The following is an 18,357-nucleotide window of genomic DNA, read 5'->3' as shown; positions in this document are numbered from 1 at the left end:
CCAAGTCCATGATTGAATAGTGGGGAGGCCTAGAATCAAGGGTAGCAGTGGGAGGTATAGTTTAACCCAAGCTCAGGATACATTCACTATCACCCTGGGCAAATGGCTTATCCTATCCTAGAGTCAGTTCACACCACCTATTTGGCCCTTGGACTCTAAACACTGTATCACCATGAAAATGTTCTCAAATTCCCACTACAGAGGCAGGGCTGCTCCTTAACATGAGAAAAGTAGAAGTATATTGAATTAAAATAAAAAGTGCTGAGCAATTTACTATTATAGTAAATCTAGATATTTTTTATCTATTGGAAAGAAATAAAATCTTGGTATTTAGTGATTTACTGATTAATCAAGTCTATCTTTGTTAAGAAATGATGAAGAAAATTCTCTCCATGCCACAGTTACTATTGCCATCTCTTTTAATCCTTGAGTAAGAAAGAAATGGAAAAGAATACTAGCTTGGGAGTCGTAAGACTTGATTGTAAGGTCTGGATCCAGCACTCAGTAGCTATAAAACAATCTCTCTGAGCCTCAGTGTTCTTATCTTTAAAACGAGACAACTTATCTCACAGGGCTATTGTGAGGATTATCTCAGAGTGTTCATGAGAAAGCACATTTTAAATTATAAGGCATTTAATAAGTGTACATTTTATCACCGTTCATGAATTTGTCAGCAGATAAATACTACTTCCATTATAAAAATAAGTGTTGGCTATTTAATATGTTTAGTATTAGGAGAGTTAGAGTGAGAGAATCTTAAGCAGGCTCTACTCCCAGCACAGAGCCCAACACTGGGCTTGAGCTCATGACCCTGAGATCACAACCTGAGCCACAATCAAGAGTCTGATGCTTAATGGACTGAGCCACCAGTTGCCTCTAGAGTATAAATTTAGACATCAAATAAATGAAATGGTTTCAGGGAATAAACATAAAAGCTATTGAGCTAACTCAGGTGAGCTCTCCTAAGAGAACAGGATCTATTCTCCAGGCTGGCCCACAGGCTGAAGCAAAGGAGAAGTATTCTGCAAAGTGCATTTTTGGATGATATACAAAAACTAAAAGGTGTGACCATGGATAAGCAATCAGAGCATGAGAAGTTCATTTGAATCCATTCCAATAGGCAAAATGAGAGAACTTCTTTGGTGTCCCTCTGAGGTAGATTTAAACTAAAATCCTTTAAAAGAACTTTTGTTTCATAAATGTCATGTAAGATGGCCATAGCAAAATGCTAATGGGTTGCCAAACCTAAGACTCTTGAAAAAAAATTTTATTTTTGAAGCAAGAGTATAGTTTTTTAGTAGATCAAACACCTGTGGCTGCCAACATAGACTTTGAGGTCTATTGCCATTCTGAGAATTTAGTTTAGGGAAAGAATGGAATAGGAAAGATAAAACAGCAGAGGAGTCCATTTTTAAGTCAAAAAGAGTTAGTCAGAAATTCTGAGTCTAGGTGCTGCTATTTCCTGGCCTGATGCTATTCTGTCTGTGATGTATGATGATGAGGCTCTGAACTCTAGGTGCAGAAAGAGCACTTCCCACTAGGCTTGCTGGCCTGGTTGTCTTGTGAGCAAATCATACATGTAAACACACTGGCTCTGCCCTCTTATTAACCCTGCTACTTGGTTAAAGAATAGTCTGGGGTTATCTCCTGGGTCACAAGTTCAATTTCCAATTTTCTTTTGACAACTGAGTTGAGGAGACTACCACTGCATCTTACTTCTTGGGTTTTCATCTGCTATTTTATTATCCAATCTTATTATTTCAATGAATAATAAAGCTGGTGAATCTTAGAGAAATATGGGCATGTCACAAGGACACATAAGCCTTTTCTGTGTGACCTCATCATGTTGCTAGTGTTACTGGCCAACTAAGAGCCAAGACCTAGGCGTTAAGCTCCTTCCTCCTCCACTTTTGCTCACTCTACAGCCCCACAGCCACACTGAAGAACCTCAAGGAGACTCTTCCCAAGTTTACATTCTCTTTCTTTGTGTAGATGTGACTGGTAGCTACTTGGTATGTCAGTGACTCTCTAAGGACTTGAGAATCTCAAAAGATTGGATGAGAAAAAAAATTGAATTGAAAGAACTTTACAGATAAGCTTAAGATTGAGCATCCTAACACAACAGCAGCTCTTGAGAACATGAAAAATGGCATGGCATTCCCTGTTACCTGCTCCATTGTCAAAAAGTTTCAGCACAATGGGATCTGCAGCCTCTGGCTCAATTGTAGCAGTAACAGTGGCATTCAGAATGGGATAAATCCCCTTTCTCACATTTGCATAAATCATCACAGGATGGGGAAAACGGGTGCTGTCTCTTTCCACAAAGGCTTCTACAGTAGCAGGGAGCATGGCTGAGCTGGAGGCGCGAGAGGTCACTGTCATTTTCAAGGCTTGAAGAGAATGATGGGTATTGTTCAGTGTGTAGGTCCAGAGCCCAGGCTGCAAAACAAAGTCTTTTTGTTTTGAAAAATGTGAAGAAAAAAAAAATCAACCCTTAATTTTAAAGCATAAGTCTAAGTTCTGAGGGGTTTCAATCCTTGTTTTGCTGATGTTGTATTTTCTAAAGTAACTACAAAAGAATCTCAGGAAAGCTAATATGGGTTAGAGGATAGCAATTTATTATTTATGTGGCTTTCACAGCATGACTTACTTTTACTGTTAGGTAACATTTTAGGGAATTATACCATGAACTTATTTGTGGGGAGGACATATTTTAATTCACATTTTTGAAGATAGTAAGTGTCCAGCTTCAAAGTATTTTATAATATTAATTTAAGCCGCTTCACCCCCCCCAAAAAATTCAACGTTTATATTCCTTTTCTATAATTGAGAAAATTATAGCAAATTAAGTGGATGATTATGATTTATGTGAATACATGAAATAAAAAGCAGTGGTATCCTTCCTTCCCTTCATGTCCCCACCCTGAATATCCAGAAATCTCAAGCAATAAAACCCATGTCCATTATAAGAGACCAAAAAGAGAAATACTCTTTTTTTAATAAGTCAGGATTCTACAATGTCTGTGTTGAGTAATTTATAGAAATATTTCTAAATACTATTCTCTTTTGCCTGTCTAGCCTGCCTGGGGGAAACCTGCAAAAGAATGTCAGAAAGAAAAAAAAAAAAAACATAAACTACAAATAACAGAAATTTGTTCTTTGGAGAAGATTATATACATTATTTTTATCCCCATCCTTGCTGTTGCTTCTTATTCTTCTTTTTTTTTTAGAGAGCAAGAGAGCACACAGAAATTGGGGGGAAAGGTTGAGAGAGAGAGAGAGAGAGAGAGAGAATCTCATACAGGCTTCACATTCAGCACAGAGCCCGACACAGGGCTCCTATCACAATTGCAAGATCATGACCTGAGCTGAAACCAAGAGTCGATGGCCTAATGGCCATCCAGTTGCCCTGCTGTTGCTTCTTATTAAACTCTAGAACAGGAGGAACACAGTACAGCTGGAAGAAAAAGAGAAAAAGCACCAAGGAGTTAAGTCATGACTCAGTGTGGAAAGTTAAGATGCCACCACACCCTACCCAACCTTCTTCATTGGGATTCATGTGCTTGGCCATATTCCTGTGAAGTCATAATTCAAGTATCAAGATAATCTATTTTTCCTTTTTTTTTTTTTTTGTAATCATAACATTAGTAAAAGACAATACAGATCTCCATATCAAAAACTTCTCTTTGGGTGTAATATGTGTTCTGTTCTAGGCACCTAGTGCAGGCTAAGAGGTCAGGCAAAGGCAGAAAAAAGTAGGTAAAGTGTTCTTGGCTCCTGTGCAAAGAACATGATGTGAAAAGAACATGATGAGTTGAGAGAAAAGTTAGGAGGAGCAAAGCAGAGGGTGTTTGGGAAGAGGGTCAAGAAAAAAGCTTGGGCAAAAGCCCTAACATAAACAGCCTGATATGTAACAGTAACCACATGGATTTTATCCTGAGACCACCAATGAGTTTTGAATAGAAGACAAGTTTGATCAGATTTGTGCTTCAGCAGAATCACCAGAGTAGAAGGACGCACTCAAGCAATTCACCACCCTGCTTGGAACCACTAGTGGTTCCCTTTCCCTTTAGGATTCAAGCTCTTTTTTGCCTTTATGGACATACAGAGCCCTTCCTGACATGGCTCCTATTTGTGTCTAGCCTCATCACTTTCTCTCTTTCCTTCCCCTAAATCTCCCACCTCACATGCTGCTGTGTAATTCATCCATATTGACCTCCTTGTAGTTCTATGAAAAGCTATATTCTATTTTTTTTCCTCCGCCCAGAATATCATTGACACCTCTGGCCTCTTTATCCTCCATATTTCTATTTTGATGTTTTTACTTTCAGGAAGCATTCACCTTCCCCCGAAGTCTGTGCATCCCTCCTGTATGCTCTGAGTACCCTGTTCATATTCCTACCATGGTATTTTAATATAAAGCACCTAGAACAAAACCTAGAATATAGCACATACTCAAAAACATGTATTGCATATATTCGTATTATAAATTCTAGGTAGAGTTTTTCCCCCAAGCGTATAAATAACTATGTGTGAATTTTGCAAAGAAAGTAAGCAAGAAGAAATTATTTGTACTGCATACATACTAATTTCCACTGTTGAAGAGAGAAGACCTTGGTATCCATTATTTAAAGTTTTGAATATACCTTAGTTGTTTCTCTTAAATTTTTAACAGTCTCAAAATGCTTTTGTATAAATTTGAAGTAAAATTTTGATGTATCAGAATAGAATTTCATTATACAGTGCATTTAATTATGTGATTCAACTGAAAGTTATGTAATCAACTAAAGGTTGTCATTATGAACAGGCTCACAACACCTACCTCAGCAGTTCCTGGAATGTAGAGGCGAGCAATCTGCAAAGCTGGATTGGTGATAAAATTATTTGTGTAGTATTTTCTTCCATTAGGATCAAATAACAGAATCTCAGGGGGACCACTGATCTGCCATGTGACTAGAAAGGTTGTGTCATTGCCCACACTGTCATCCATGGTCACCGTGTTTTTCAATTGATGGTGAGGTTTAACATTTTCACCTGTACTTTCAAGCTGTTCAAGAAAACACACATATATGTGAAAGTTTCTAGGGTAGACATAAACATCCATCTTTTCCTTTACTTCTGGACAAATAAAAATAAAATTGGCAAAAAAATAATTTAATTCTGACATGAACTATATTCATATAAATCACTTTTTATAAAAATACCTCACCAAAGTGAAATATTCTATATTATAGGACTACAGAAGATATAAAATATTCTAGTATGGTTAATACAAGTATCACTTCATTATTTTTTATAGAGAAATTTTAACTGTTCTCATACTAATTCTCATCCAAATCAACATTAGCCTCAGATCAGCAATTATAATATCAAACTTAAAAAAAAAATTTTTGTTCGTGAATGTGCTTAAGTGGTTTGATTTATGTTATCTCTCCAGATACTTGTATGTATTTTTTTTTTCAAGTAGGCTCCACTCCCAGCATAGAGTCCAGTGTGAGGCTTGACCTCACAAATCTGAGATCAAGACCTGAGCTGAGATCAAGAGTCAACTCTCAAATGACTGAGTCACCCGGGTGCCCCTACCTTTTTATATATTTTAATAATAAACAAAACACTGAGTTTCAGGGGGCTTGAGTACATTAAAATAATTATTTAGCCATTCACAATAAGCCACGTGCGCATGTGTGTGTGCATACAATACATACAGAATGCAAACAGATGACAGTACAGTGTTAAAAATGCTTTACATATGGTATCTCACTAATCCTATGAAAACCCTCTGAGGTGAGTACTGTTGTTATCCACATTCACGGATGAGAAGACCGTGGCTTAACGAAGTCATTTGTCCAATGTCACATGGCAAGGAGCTGAAACTGGGATAGAGCCCAGGCAGGCTGACACCAGAGCCCCTACATTTATTTAATCACTGTGTATTCAAAACAGACACAAGTCAATAAATAACTTTGAAAATTTTTATTTATTAAATAAACACACTGTGTAACACTCTGTAATATTGCTCAAACTTGGAAAGCATATAAAATTTTTGGTAGATGACAGCAAAAACACTGTGGATTATTTATTCAAATTCGTTTTATAAGCATTTGTGGACTGCTGACTAGTGGGGCACATTATGTGTTGGGCCAGATCTGTTGAAGGGGAATTAGATGTAGTTTCTGTCCATGGTCTAGTGGGGCTAATGACATACAACTGGGGGAGAGGAGGCCAAGTTTGGGAACATGAGGCTAATTTGATTGAGCCATATGATTTTTAAAAACTTTTGTTAAATTTCTAAAAACTTTAAAATGTTTGTTTTTATTTCATATTGTTAAAGAAGAAATCATGTGATAGAAAGATTATTAGGAACAAACAATTGTAATTTAATGATAATGTATGTTCTCATTTATGATTCACCTTTTTTTACTTCTAAGATGGAAATGTGGTTATTGCCTTACTGTGTACATATAATCTTGATGTTAAATATTTCCTAAGAATAATTTAACTGATTTCATTGTTCACAACAAGTCATTAACTTGGCAGTTTCACTTACCATCTGTGAGGAAACAGCAGATGAAATTTTGTCCAGACTCTTAGTTATGTTCAAAATATCTTTAAACTACTTAGAAAAAATTTGGCCCTTTTGAAAATGGCTTGAGTAGAGGAAGCCCTTTTTGAACAAAGTCAATTGCAGTAGTTGAAAGAGTACTTAAAAATTTTTAGAATTTAGTGAAATAGTTGATACTTTTAATATGAAGGGGGAGCTTTGAAGAAGTTTTTTAAGAAGCCAAAAAAAGTAAAATGGATTATGACTGATAGAAAGTTATTATAGAACTCAAACTAAAGACACAGTTTCTTATTTTCCTCCTTGGCGTTGCCTCCACCCCACCCCCACACCTATTTTAGCCACTAGGAAGGAGCAAATTCTGCTTACAGACCTTTAAAGGTAAAGGTGGCAATTACAGGAAATTATTCCTAAGGTGGTGAAGAATAGACATTAGGTAAAAGTGAATCCAGGCTTTGGTGAGACCAAGAAGCTCATTAAAAGCCTTCTGTGCAAGAATTATTACATAGTCAAATAAGGTTAATGAGGCAGTTAGCACAATTCATCTATTTTTCTTGATTCCTTCTCTCTGTACCCCCCACCCACCCCAAACCCAACCCCACCCGTTAGTATGATATTGAGGGAATCCTGACCTGAATACATTGTTGAAAAATGTCTCCAGTTCCAGAGGAAATTCTACTGAAAGCATCAATCATGCTGTTGGAGTTTGATTCATCTGGAACAAAGAACTTTAAACCTCCTGAAATACATGATTATGTTAACTATTAAAATGTATAAAATAAAACAAAAAATAACAGGTTAGGTCTTATCCAACAACCTTTCTTGTGTAAGAGGGTTAATTTGGGGGAAGGAGTTATGCTTGACCTGCTTTGCATCCTACCAGCCATGTGATAAGCAGCAGAGATGAGTGGTTTTATCTGTTTTGTTCACAGCTGTAACGTCAAGGTCTAAACCTTTCTCTGGGGCAGCCCAGGTGGCTCAGCGGTTTAGCACCACCTTCAGCCCAGGGTGTGATCCTGGAGACCTGGGATTGAGTCCCATGTCAGTCTCCCTGCATGGAGCCTGCTTCTGCCCGTGTCTGTGCCTCTCTCTCTCTCTCTCTCTCTCTCTGTCTCTCATGAATAAATAAATAAAATCTTAAAAAAAAATAAACCTCTCCCTGGCACAGGATAAAAACTCTATGAATATTTATTGAATAGTCTTGTAATTAAGGTAATTCCTAGATAGTCTAGGGTAATTGCTACCTGTCTACATTGCTATATATTTACATTTACATTCATATTCTGAAAACATTGTTTTCAAAGATAATTCCATAAAACCTAACTTTCAGTTTTAAAGTCAGCAATATTCATTTTTATTGACTATAAGGAATATAAGATAAAATTATTCTATGCCTCATATGGAATAAAGAAAGGTATGTGTCTTACAATATGGTATGTGTCTTTATCATATAGTAAACATATTTTTAGCCTTCTGTTATACATGCTCAGACTGATTTAACAAAGAAATTATGAAATTATATTTTCATTCGATGTATATAATTGGCATCTTCTAAGGAAAATGTTTAAAAGTCAGCAAAGTTTTGGAGGCGTCTCTGTGGCTCAGTCAGTAGAGCGGCTGCCTTTGGCTCAAATCATGATCCCGGGTCCTGGGATTGAGCCCCAAGTTGGGCTCCCTGCTTGATGGGCAGCCTGCTTCTCTCTTTCTCTCTCCACCGATTGTGCTCTCTCGCACGCACACTCTCTTATCTCAAATAAATAAAATATTTTTAAAAAAGTCAGCAAAATTTGGGGGCACATTGGTGGCTCAGTTGGTTGGGCAGCCAAGTCTTGATTTTGGCTGAGGTCATGATCTTGAAGTTTTGAGATCAAGTCCTGTGTCAGGCTCCACTAGGCATGGAGTCTACTTGGGATTTTCTCTCTCCTTCTCCCTCTGCCCCCTGCCCCACCCCCTATCTCTTTCTCCCTCTCTGAAAAAATTAAAAATTAAAAGCAAAGTCTGCAAAATTTTGGCATAATTTAATTTTTATGTTGTTTTCCTTAAGATAACTATTTCTATTTTTTTTCACTTAAGCCACACATTCTGTTGACATAATCTGAGCTTCATGTTTGTGCTTTGAATATTCAAGTTTAAGGAAATGCTCTAAAATATAAGTTTTTAGAAATATGTTTACCTGTACGACGTGATAATTCCTCCAGATTTTCAACCACAGATGAGCCCATGGCAATGGAATGAATGGTTGAACCACTGCTGAGTGCGGTGAGTAAGCAATTGTCAATATGCTCATCATCTCCACTGGTCACTAATATCATCACAGAGCCATAGGCTTTTCCATTCAGCTTTTCAACCACCTGAACATATAGTATCAGTCATTTGGAAGGAAATGTAATTCAGATTGTCTGACTGAACAGAAGAATTCACTCATTCCAGAATCCCCACCCATGAGGCATATGCCTCTTTCAGATCCTCTGTGGCTCACTGCCCTCTATGCCCATCTCCATTCTGGCCTCAATTCACTTCATCACAGGACTTGATAGCATCACTCTACATGCCATTGCTGGTTTGCTTGTAGAGAGGTACTCTTCCTGTTTGAATCATCACAATATGACCCTGACTTAGAATAGGGTCCATAATAGAGGATATGGCGGCACATTCTTATGTGTTATCACTGCCTCGGACATCCAGTGAATGACCAATAAGACGCCTTGGCTCTTGGCTCAATCTTGGCTACACATTAGAATTAGACAAGTCCAGAATGATTATATACAGAAGGCAGACATGTTGATTTTGACTGGAAACCCAAGTGTAAAAATGGCTATAGTTGGGACAGTCCCAGAATGAATAGGAACAGTGTTAGAAATCATCTAGATGGCACTAAAGTCCTCCATCCTTGGCTGTTTATTTATTTATTAATTCATTCCTTCAACAAGCATTCATTGAACAATTATTATGTGACAGGTACTTTGCTAGGCACATGGGGTTTAATGGTAAATAAGATATGATTCCTGACCTTAAAACTAATCCATCATTACGGATCAACATCATTATAGTTGAAAGCTGTTATGACCACAGTATAACAGATTGCCCCAAATCAGAAGGAACCTCAGATACAAAATGAAGAAAAGGAAAGTGAGGGTGATTTGAAGGTTGGGTGCCCTACTGTACCTCAAATCCCTTCTTAAGCCCTGAGCAAACGCTGGTTTCTGCTTCTGCTGACACAGTCATAGGCAGGTGTGAAACCAATAGCTTTCGATCATCATCACTGTTAATTTGGTGTAGTTGGGCTCTGATCTCCCCTTTGCTGTTGAAACTGACGATGCCCACAAAGGTATGAATTTCAACAATTTGCATCAAGTAAAATTCTACTGCTTGTTGCAGTCGAAGGAGTCTGTTAGCCTATGTCCCAAAAAGGAAAAAAAAAAAAAGAGAGAAAAAGAAAAAGAATTACATTTGTTTGGTAGACAAAAGTATGACTAAGCAACTCAATCAGCAAATATTTCTGCAAATCATTAGCAATGTCAGATTGTAACTTTTTGAGCTGTAAAGAGTGACACAATGCTGGATCCTCATTTCATTAATTGTAAAAAAAATAAGTGCTTTTCAAAGAGGGGGTTTAGAACCGTGCCTCCAAGAAGCTGTTCATATTTACCACTCTCCAAGGATACCTATTCACACTGTTTCTCTCCAACTCAGAATTCAAGTTCTATGAAACCAGTTAAAATTAGATTTGTAGCTGTTTCTTTTAAAATCCAGTCTGGGTAAGAGGAAACACCACAAAAAGACCTGATAGTAGAGAAAAGTAGTAGTTAGGGGTATGTATACAGGCACTATCCTCTGTTACCATGGTCATCTTAGCCTGGGCACTTCATCTGTAAAGTGAGGATAATAATATTTTTCTTACTTATTTATTTTTTTTAAAGTTTTTATTTATTTATGATAGTCACAGAGAGGGAGAGATGCAGAGACACAGGCAGAGGGAGAAGCAGGCTCCATGCACCGGGAGCCTGATGTGGGATTCAATCCCGGGTCTCCAGGATCGCACCCTGGGCCAAAGGCAGGCGCCAAACCGCTGCGCCACCCAGGGATCCCTTCTTACTTATTTAAATAGAATCACTATGAGTTTCAACTGAGAGACATAAATGACAGTACAGTTATACTCTGAAGCATTAACCAATGATAAATTAGAATTAGTGACCAGGTTTGGACAGGTGATGGTACTGATGTTCACTAGGATCACTTGTTTTGAAGGCTATGGGAGCAGCAAACTGAGCTTCTATGACCACCTCTTCAGCAATGACTGTAGTCTCTATCTCCAACCCAGACAGCTCCCTTAATATCTGGACCTACATTTCACATTGCTTAGGAAACATTACCAATTTAACGTCCCACAGGTATCTCAGACTCAACACACTTTGAATTCATTGCCTCCCTTCCCAAATATTGTTTCTCTTGCAATATTGGGGAGAAAGTTGGTACAGTGGATGAAGCAAGGACTTTGAATCCTGCCTTCAAAGTTTGCTAATTATGTGACCATAGAGAAATCACTTATCTTTTTTAGCTTCAGTTTTCTCATCTGCAAAATGGGTATATAGTCAGCACCCAGTAATTAGCAGCTATTGCTAACATCATGTCATCAAGTCATCATTCTTTTTTAAAATTAGCTAATTAATTTTTTTTAAGTTTTAAAATTTTAATTCACCATTCTTAATCATGATCTCCATTCCCAACCAGTTAAGCCAAAAGCGTGGAGCTGTCTTTCATTACCCATCTGTTACAAGCCCCCATATCCTCGAACAGGTCCTACCAACTCAAAGTCTTAAGTTTCTCTCAGATTCATATCATCTCTGCATCTTATCCGCCATTTTCTTAGACACACCCAATATTAGTTGTAGCCATACCAACAGATGTACTCCCCACAGATTTTTCTAATTTTGCCTGTCAGCCACTGCACAAATTCTTCCTTTCCCTGGAATTCTTCCCTTCTTCTCCCTCAACCTAGCAAGTACCTTCTCATCCTTCAAGATTCAACTCCAAGTTCATCCTCTCAATGAAGTCCTCCTCAGTCACTTTCTTTTATGGCACTAGATGCTTCCTCATCAATGTTCCCAAAGCAACTCACACCTCTTTGAAGCCTTGTCACATTATATTGTATTTATTCACATGTGCATGTATGTGAGCATTTCATATAGACTTATTTATTCATTTGAAAGAGAGAGTTGGGAGGGAGGAGCAGAGGGAAAGACTCTTAAGCAGACTCCTCACTGAGCTTGGACCCTGTCTGGGTCTCCATCTCATGACCCCGAGATCATGACCTGAGCCAAAATCGAGAGTCAGACACTTAACCAACTGAGCCACCCTGCAGGGACCCCAAGTTGTGAGCATTTTGAAGCAGAGACTATGTCCTATCATTTCTGCATCCTGCAAGCCAGCACAGTACAGGCGCCTAATGAACGAATGACCATGACATTTCAAGGACAGTATTGGCAGGAAAAGGGAAGGAAATTTGCTTTGCTATGAGTGTGTTACTTTAGGCATATTTCTCTTCCACATCCCTTAGAGCTTCTCTCAAATCCAACTATCACTTTCACTCTGTCTATTCTTCTTCAATAGAGGCAGCTAGCCAATATAAATCATCTGGAGACCATATTTTAGAAGATCATGCCCTAGTTAGCTGCAGGTAGGCAAGATTACAAAATTATTTAGATGTTGAATGTATGAGTGGTGCTTCTAACGTTTCAGAGACAAGCCAAAAAAGACAAATTTTCTACAACTAGTGATCCAGAGAATACAAGAGGATAAACTCTTCCTTAGGACAAGTACTATAATAAAATAATAACTACCACTTAGGAACCAAAAGCTTCATATTCATTTTCTCATTTATTCCCCTTTGACAACTTTATGAAGTAGATGATGGTATGATGGTAAATGTTTTTTTAAACTGGCTTTCTGGCAGAAAGAGAGAGAGAGACCTTGATTTCATAATTTCTGTGGGGTACATACTCCCACCATGGCTAATTTCAAGTTGTCAATTTGACATCACTGAAAGCAGAGTTGGGTAAGAAATATGTAGTAGTAGACCCAGACAGATACAGTAGGCCAGAAACCATCTTAAAAGCATAGATCGGAGATCAGCAGTCATTTTCAGAAAAGGGCCAGAAAGTCAAGTATTTTAGTCAAGTATTTTAGGCATATGTTCTCTGTTGCAATTACTCAACTCTGTTGTTTTAGCACTAAAGTGGCCATAGATACAATAAATGAGCATTGCTGTGTTCCAATACAGCTTTATTGATGGACACTGAAATTTGAATTTCATATAATTTTCACATGTCATGAAATATTATCATTCTCTTGATTTTTTTTCTAATCCATTTAAAAAGTAATCTATTTTTGCTTGTGGGCTATGCAAAAATAGGTGGTGAGCCAAATTGGCTCATGAACTATTGTTTACGGATTCTGCTCATAGATAATGATTAAAAAAAAAAAAAGTAGGAAAATAATCAGGAAGTGATGAGTTTTAAGCATTTATTATGTTTGTTTTAATATACTGTATTTAATTCTAAATCTACATAGTTTAATTTTTAATAATGGCTATATTTAACTACTGGCTTGCAAATTTTCTAAAAATTTAACAATCGACTCTAATGAGCTAGTATAAGCTGCTTCTGTCACAACACTAAAAGTAGGTATTATAATCCCTATTTTACAAATGAGAAAACAGTTTGGGAAGGTTATTTTGCTCCTGATTATATAACAGTAAATAAGAAGCCAGGTTTTAAAGCACATATGCTTGGTTCCAGAGACTAAGACTTTAACCACTAACTGAGAGTTCTGGGGTTTTCAGGAGTGGATTTCTGGAAGGCTGCAAGCTTCTTGAATGACTGAAGTATGGTTTTCTATCCATTGTGACATGGAAAATATACACACAATGGATAATCACACTCTCTTGCAAACCCAATGTCTCTTACCTCAGCAAGCTTACCAGTGAGTGAAATATAGCCAGACAAGAGATTCTCTTACACATCAGAGTTTTGGGAAAGGGTCTTGGTTGGAAAAAAAGTTGCAATTAGTAGCAAAAAATCAGGGTTAGGGATTATCTGTGGGTTTCATTTATCTGCCTTATCTCAATTTCTGGCCTACATCCTAAGTTTGTTCCTCTTGTCCCCAAGAAAAGACAAAATACATAACAGTTCCAAACCTTGGCCTCTCCTTCTTTGCCCTTACCTGCTAGAAAATGAAAAGAATCGAAAACTGATAGAAAAAAATGAATGGTTTACAGCCACTTTGGTGCAAAATATTACCTCTGCCATCTTACTGGACACATCCAGGACTAAACAGACCACTTTGTCACCAGGCTGAATAAGAGAGAACACGGGAGGCGGTGGAAGTTGAGTCCCATTCATGGGAAAGCTATGATTAAAGTCAGCAGAGTCTGTGATTACATCCCATGCACTTCTGAGGCTGCACATTTGGTTCTGTAGGTTTGGAGCTTCTTGGTTGTGCGTACGTGCATTACAGAATTCAACCACCTAGAAAAAGAACAATGCCTATCAGAGAATAAAGACACTCCTCCCATATTAGACATACTTCTTCTCAAGCAGCTAAAGGTAAAAGGAAAGGTGAGTTGAAACATGAGATAACAGAAGTGCTATAGCAGCCCTTTATTACTTCAAGAATGATATTGAGTTTACAAATATACCTTCGCACCCTTTGCTTGAAACACTGGCAACCTTGTGGTATTTGTGATCCGTCTATTATAGTCTATTTGCACTTGGATAACAGAGAGCAGACCATGTATATATATCTTAGTCTTAAGAAAACAAAACAATGTTCCACTTTTTTTCAAATGATAGTGTGTTAAAGAAAACACTCTAGAAAATGTTATCTCGGTCAACCTACTCCTTCGAATTATATATAATGACCCAGCTGCACCTTTATTTATTGATCAGTCAACATAAATTGATCTAGTTCAAATATTGATCTCTGTAAGAATAGGATAATGAACAAAAAAGCAACTTAAATCTACTTCCTGATCTTTCTCCCCTTTTGGAAATAGAGATATAATTCATTTAATAATGAATTAAACATATGTCACCCCTTTTTAAGGTATGGTTTGCATCGCAAAGTAATAGGTTACCACCTATTCCCAGTGCTTATATTCCTACAGAGTAGATACTTCCTGCTAACAGAGCCATGGGAGCTTAGAGCTAGAAGAAACCTGATAGACTTCCCAGTCCCATCTCTAATTTCATAGAAGGGGAAGCTAAAGCTTCAGAAGGCTGATAATTGCTTAAGGACATGAGTTTCCCAGTAGCATGGGGAGACGGGAATGTAACCCGTTTTTGTTGTTATTTATTTATTTTTTTAACTCTTTTCTCTCCTGACTATGGTTAGAGAATTGTGAAACTTTTTTGACTGGATGTTAGTGATTAGGTCTTTCAAAGGATCACAGACAATGTGGATGAAATACATGAAATTAAGTTGGCCTTAGGTATTAAAGCTATAAATTAAAAACAATGTATCAGACAAGAAGTATGAAAAATCACTTTAAAGTTGCAGAATGACTCGTAGCCTTGACTAAACCAGATTGAAGAAAAAAAATTGTTTAAAGAAAAGAATATGTCAATCTAAGGAACATTGGTCATCTATGGAAGCAAAACTTCACAGAGGCATGCGCCCATGCCCCAGCACTGTGGAGGGGAGATTTGACACACACACGTGAGTTTCAGGTCTTTGTGAAGATGGGTGGACAGGTCAGGTCATGAAGGCTGATACCAGTAAACCTCTGTATCACCAGTCTCCTTCCTTTCTGATTCTATTCCTTCAAAGCAGGCTTCTGGTGAGAATTTGGCTGCTTCATGCTTCTTCCTTCAGACAGAAAATGAACTAGCTGGAGAATGTTAAGTATTGGATCTTCTGACAGAATACTCTTTTAAAATAACAATTTTTAAAAATGGTGTTCTAGATCCATACACTAGTCTCTTGCTAATGCAAAATACTGACAAGGTTAAGCTTCTGAAACTACAAAGGGTTAGTTGACTTCTTTTGGTAACGTCTGGTTTTTCTTTTAATTTCTGTGCTCTGTGCAAAACAAGGGAAAGAGAATTAGGAAACACAATTAAAATAAGAGTGGTTTGCTACTTCTTACTTTTTTTTTTTTTTGGAGGTGCTGGGAAATGGTTTGCTACTTCAAATGAAAGACATATAATCATGTATTTTATCACTCTTAGTAACTCAATACACTTTTCCTCAATACCTTCAGATGAGCAGTTTATTTTGAAGTCTACAGAGCTTCCTTGTTAAATTACCTTCCCTAGAAAGCAAATAATCACTTTTCTAAAGGAATCTTTTTTTTTTTTTTTTTTTTTTTTGGTGATCATCTTTGGGGCCTTGGTGTTTTTTATCTGTGAAATAAAAACTAGATAAACTGTAAAGCCCCCAAGCTCTAAAACATAGTGAGTGCTAATTGTCTTTTTGTTTAAATACTTCAAACATTATCAGTCCACCTTGGGAAGAGATGGCATGTTGTAGGAAGTTGTCAATCCAAGGCAGTTGTCTTTATACTTACAGAAGATAAACTTTGCATGAACATTATCGATGCTGTTGCATTTTGGGTGCTATTATATATAAACATACATCCTTCTTTGAAAAGTTTACTAATAATACAGTTTTCTTGGGGGCAAGGACCTTTTTCACATACAAAAATGCCTGCGATATCAGATGAACACCTAAAAATAGAAAGAGAAATTGGGTCTATTTTAGAAATACTTATGTTTTTTCTTCATTGGCTCATATAATAATTTGTTACAGGGCTTGTAGCTTGCTAGATACACACAAAACATTTAAAAAACTACCCTCTTAAGAAAGCTCATTAATTTGGAAATGCAGTCCACTTTATATTAAAGCATTTGATCTGGATGAGGAATTCTGTATTACCAAAAGTTTTACCAACTAAACAGGGTAAAAGAAAAAGATACTAGGAAATCAACATGATTTTTTGGAGTCCCAAGGAGGAACATGATTGATAGTATCTTGCATCACAGCGTCTTTGAGCTCATTGCCATTGGACATCAGAGCAGAAGAAAGTGAACATGTAATAATGATATTTAAAAGGATTCTTTCCTAAATAAGCAATCTCAGACACTCCAATAGAAGTGAAGAACAATACAACCTTTAGAAGAGAAATATTTTCCAATTGATAATTGGTCATTATCTACCAAAATTATAGATGAGGGCACATTTTGACCCAGTAATCCCTGGAAGCTATTCTATAGATATATGGATCTGCCTGCATACTGAGAAATTACATATATGTAGCATTATGACTATAATATTATTGGTAATAACAAAAAATTGAGAACAACCCACTTGTCCAACAATAGGAGACCAGTTGAAAGCAAGTGAGATGGTACATCCACACAGTGGAACACTAAACAATTATTTTTAAGAAAAAAAAGAAAATATATATTCATATTTATTTAGATTTACTTGAAGAAATACTAAAAAATAAACAAGAAACTAATAAAAAATGGTTACCTAGAGGGGATGAGAGGGAAATGGGTGAAGACAAGGGTGGGAACAAGATATCTTAGAGTTAACTTTTTATATTGTTTTCGTATATTTTTTTAAAGATTTTATTTATTTATTCATGAGAGACACAGAGAGAGAGGCAGAGACAGAGACAGAGGGAGAAGCAGGCTCTATGACGGAGCCCGATGCGGGACTCAATCCCGGGAACATGGGATCATGCCCTGAGCTGTGAAGGCAGATGCTCAATGGCTGACCCACCCAGGCATCCCTGTTTTCATATTTGAACCACATAAACATTTATCAACTTTTAAAAAATGAAATAAAATTGTAAAATGAAAGGATTTCTTCCTTGCAAGTTAGGTTTTAGCTGCCATTAGCTGCTTTATGTCAGAGTCAAAAGAAAAAAAAATTTTAAACAGAAAAAGTACCAACCTTGTTACTTTAACTTGATTTTGCCCATTTATATAGAAAGGTTTCTCATCGTTATATTCATCAAACAAACCCCAACGGAGATGGGCCCATTCATGGACAAATACTCTACCTGTGGAAGAGAGATTTTTTGTTTTGAGTTCCTGAAATCTCAGCAGTGGGCTTTGCTAACCAGTGAAGATGTAATATCACTTGACTATATATACTCACTACATAGGGTTGAAGTGTAATCCTCCCACTTTTCTCTTCCTGACCTATTCCCATCTCCTGCTTTACCCCCACCATCATATAAGAGGCAGTCTGAAAATACATTTAGTCCTGTAAATGCAAACTAGTGATTGATTTACTTGGCGCACGCCCTATTTGAAACTAGTGATGAGTCCCACATTGTCTCATTTCTCCAGTGAAGCTGTGTAGCACGTTTCTATGTAGCTTCTTACAGGCCTACCATTTCTAGATTTGGGGAAAGAGAAAGAAGTATATCTAAGTAGAGTGGACTGAATGCTTATGTCCCCCCCAGATTTGTATGTTGAAATCCTAATGGTCCATGTGATGGTATTAGGAAGTGGAGCCTTCAGGAAGTGATTAGGTCACAAAGGTGAGGCCCTTATGAATAGGATTAGTGCCCTTATAAAGAGATCCCAGAGAGCTCCCTCCTCTTCCCACCATGTAAGAACACAGGCCATTAAATGGTTGTCCATGTACCAGGAAGTGGGTACTATACACCAAATCTTCCATTGCCTCAATCTTGGACTTCCCAGCCTCCTGAACCGTGAGAAATAAATTTCTGTTGTGTAAAAGGCACTCAGTCTATGGTATTCTGTTATAGCAGCCCCAAAAAG

The 18,357-nt window shown here is 37.3% G+C and overlaps 2 protein-coding genes across 6 annotated transcripts in view; one reads left to right on the top strand and one right to left on the bottom strand.

Moving 5' to 3' along the window:
• ODF2L (outer dense fiber of sperm tails 2 like) overlaps nt 1-18,357 on the top strand; it is a 179,621-nt gene that overhangs the window by 100,822 nt on the left and 60,442 nt on the right. The window contains exon 4 of one of the 3 annotated variants that reach the window (XM_072834353.1): nt 14,038-14,175. The exons of the other annotated variants lie outside the window; for them this stretch is intronic. The gene's annotated coding sequence lies outside the window, so the exon portion shown is untranslated. The remainder of the gene's footprint in view (nt 1-14,037; nt 14,176-18,357) is intronic. 3 annotated transcript variants of the gene reach the window in all.
• CLCA2 (chloride channel accessory 2) overlaps nt 1-18,357 on the bottom strand; it is a 39,494-nt gene that overhangs the window by 13,835 nt on the left and 7,302 nt on the right. For all 3 annotated transcript variants that reach the window (XM_072834348.1, XM_072834346.1, XM_072834347.1), the window contains exons 4-11: nt 17,519-17,627; nt 16,125-16,284; nt 13,858-14,085; nt 9,725-9,955; nt 8,733-8,910; nt 7,192-7,298; nt 4,823-5,047; nt 2,169-2,439 (exon numbers count right to left, since the gene is read on the bottom strand). In XM_072834348.1, coding sequence (XP_072690449.1) covers nt 2,169-2,439; nt 4,823-5,047; nt 7,192-7,298; nt 8,733-8,910; nt 9,725-9,955; nt 13,858-14,085; nt 16,125-16,284; nt 17,519-17,627 — 1,509 coding nt within the window. The remainder of the gene's footprint in view (nt 1-2,168; nt 2,440-4,822; nt 5,048-7,191; nt 7,299-8,732; nt 8,911-9,724; nt 9,956-13,857; nt 14,086-16,124; nt 16,285-17,518; nt 17,628-18,357) is intronic.

This window comes from Canis lupus, chromosome 8 (genome assembly GCF_048164855.1).
Source record: "Canis lupus baileyi chromosome 8, mCanLup2.hap1, whole genome shotgun sequence".
In the NCBI taxonomy this organism is placed as follows: domain Eukaryota; kingdom Metazoa; phylum Chordata; class Mammalia; order Carnivora; family Canidae; genus Canis; species Canis lupus.
Note: the sequence above shows the minus strand (reverse complement) of the source record. Positions and strands in the feature narration are given on the sequence as shown.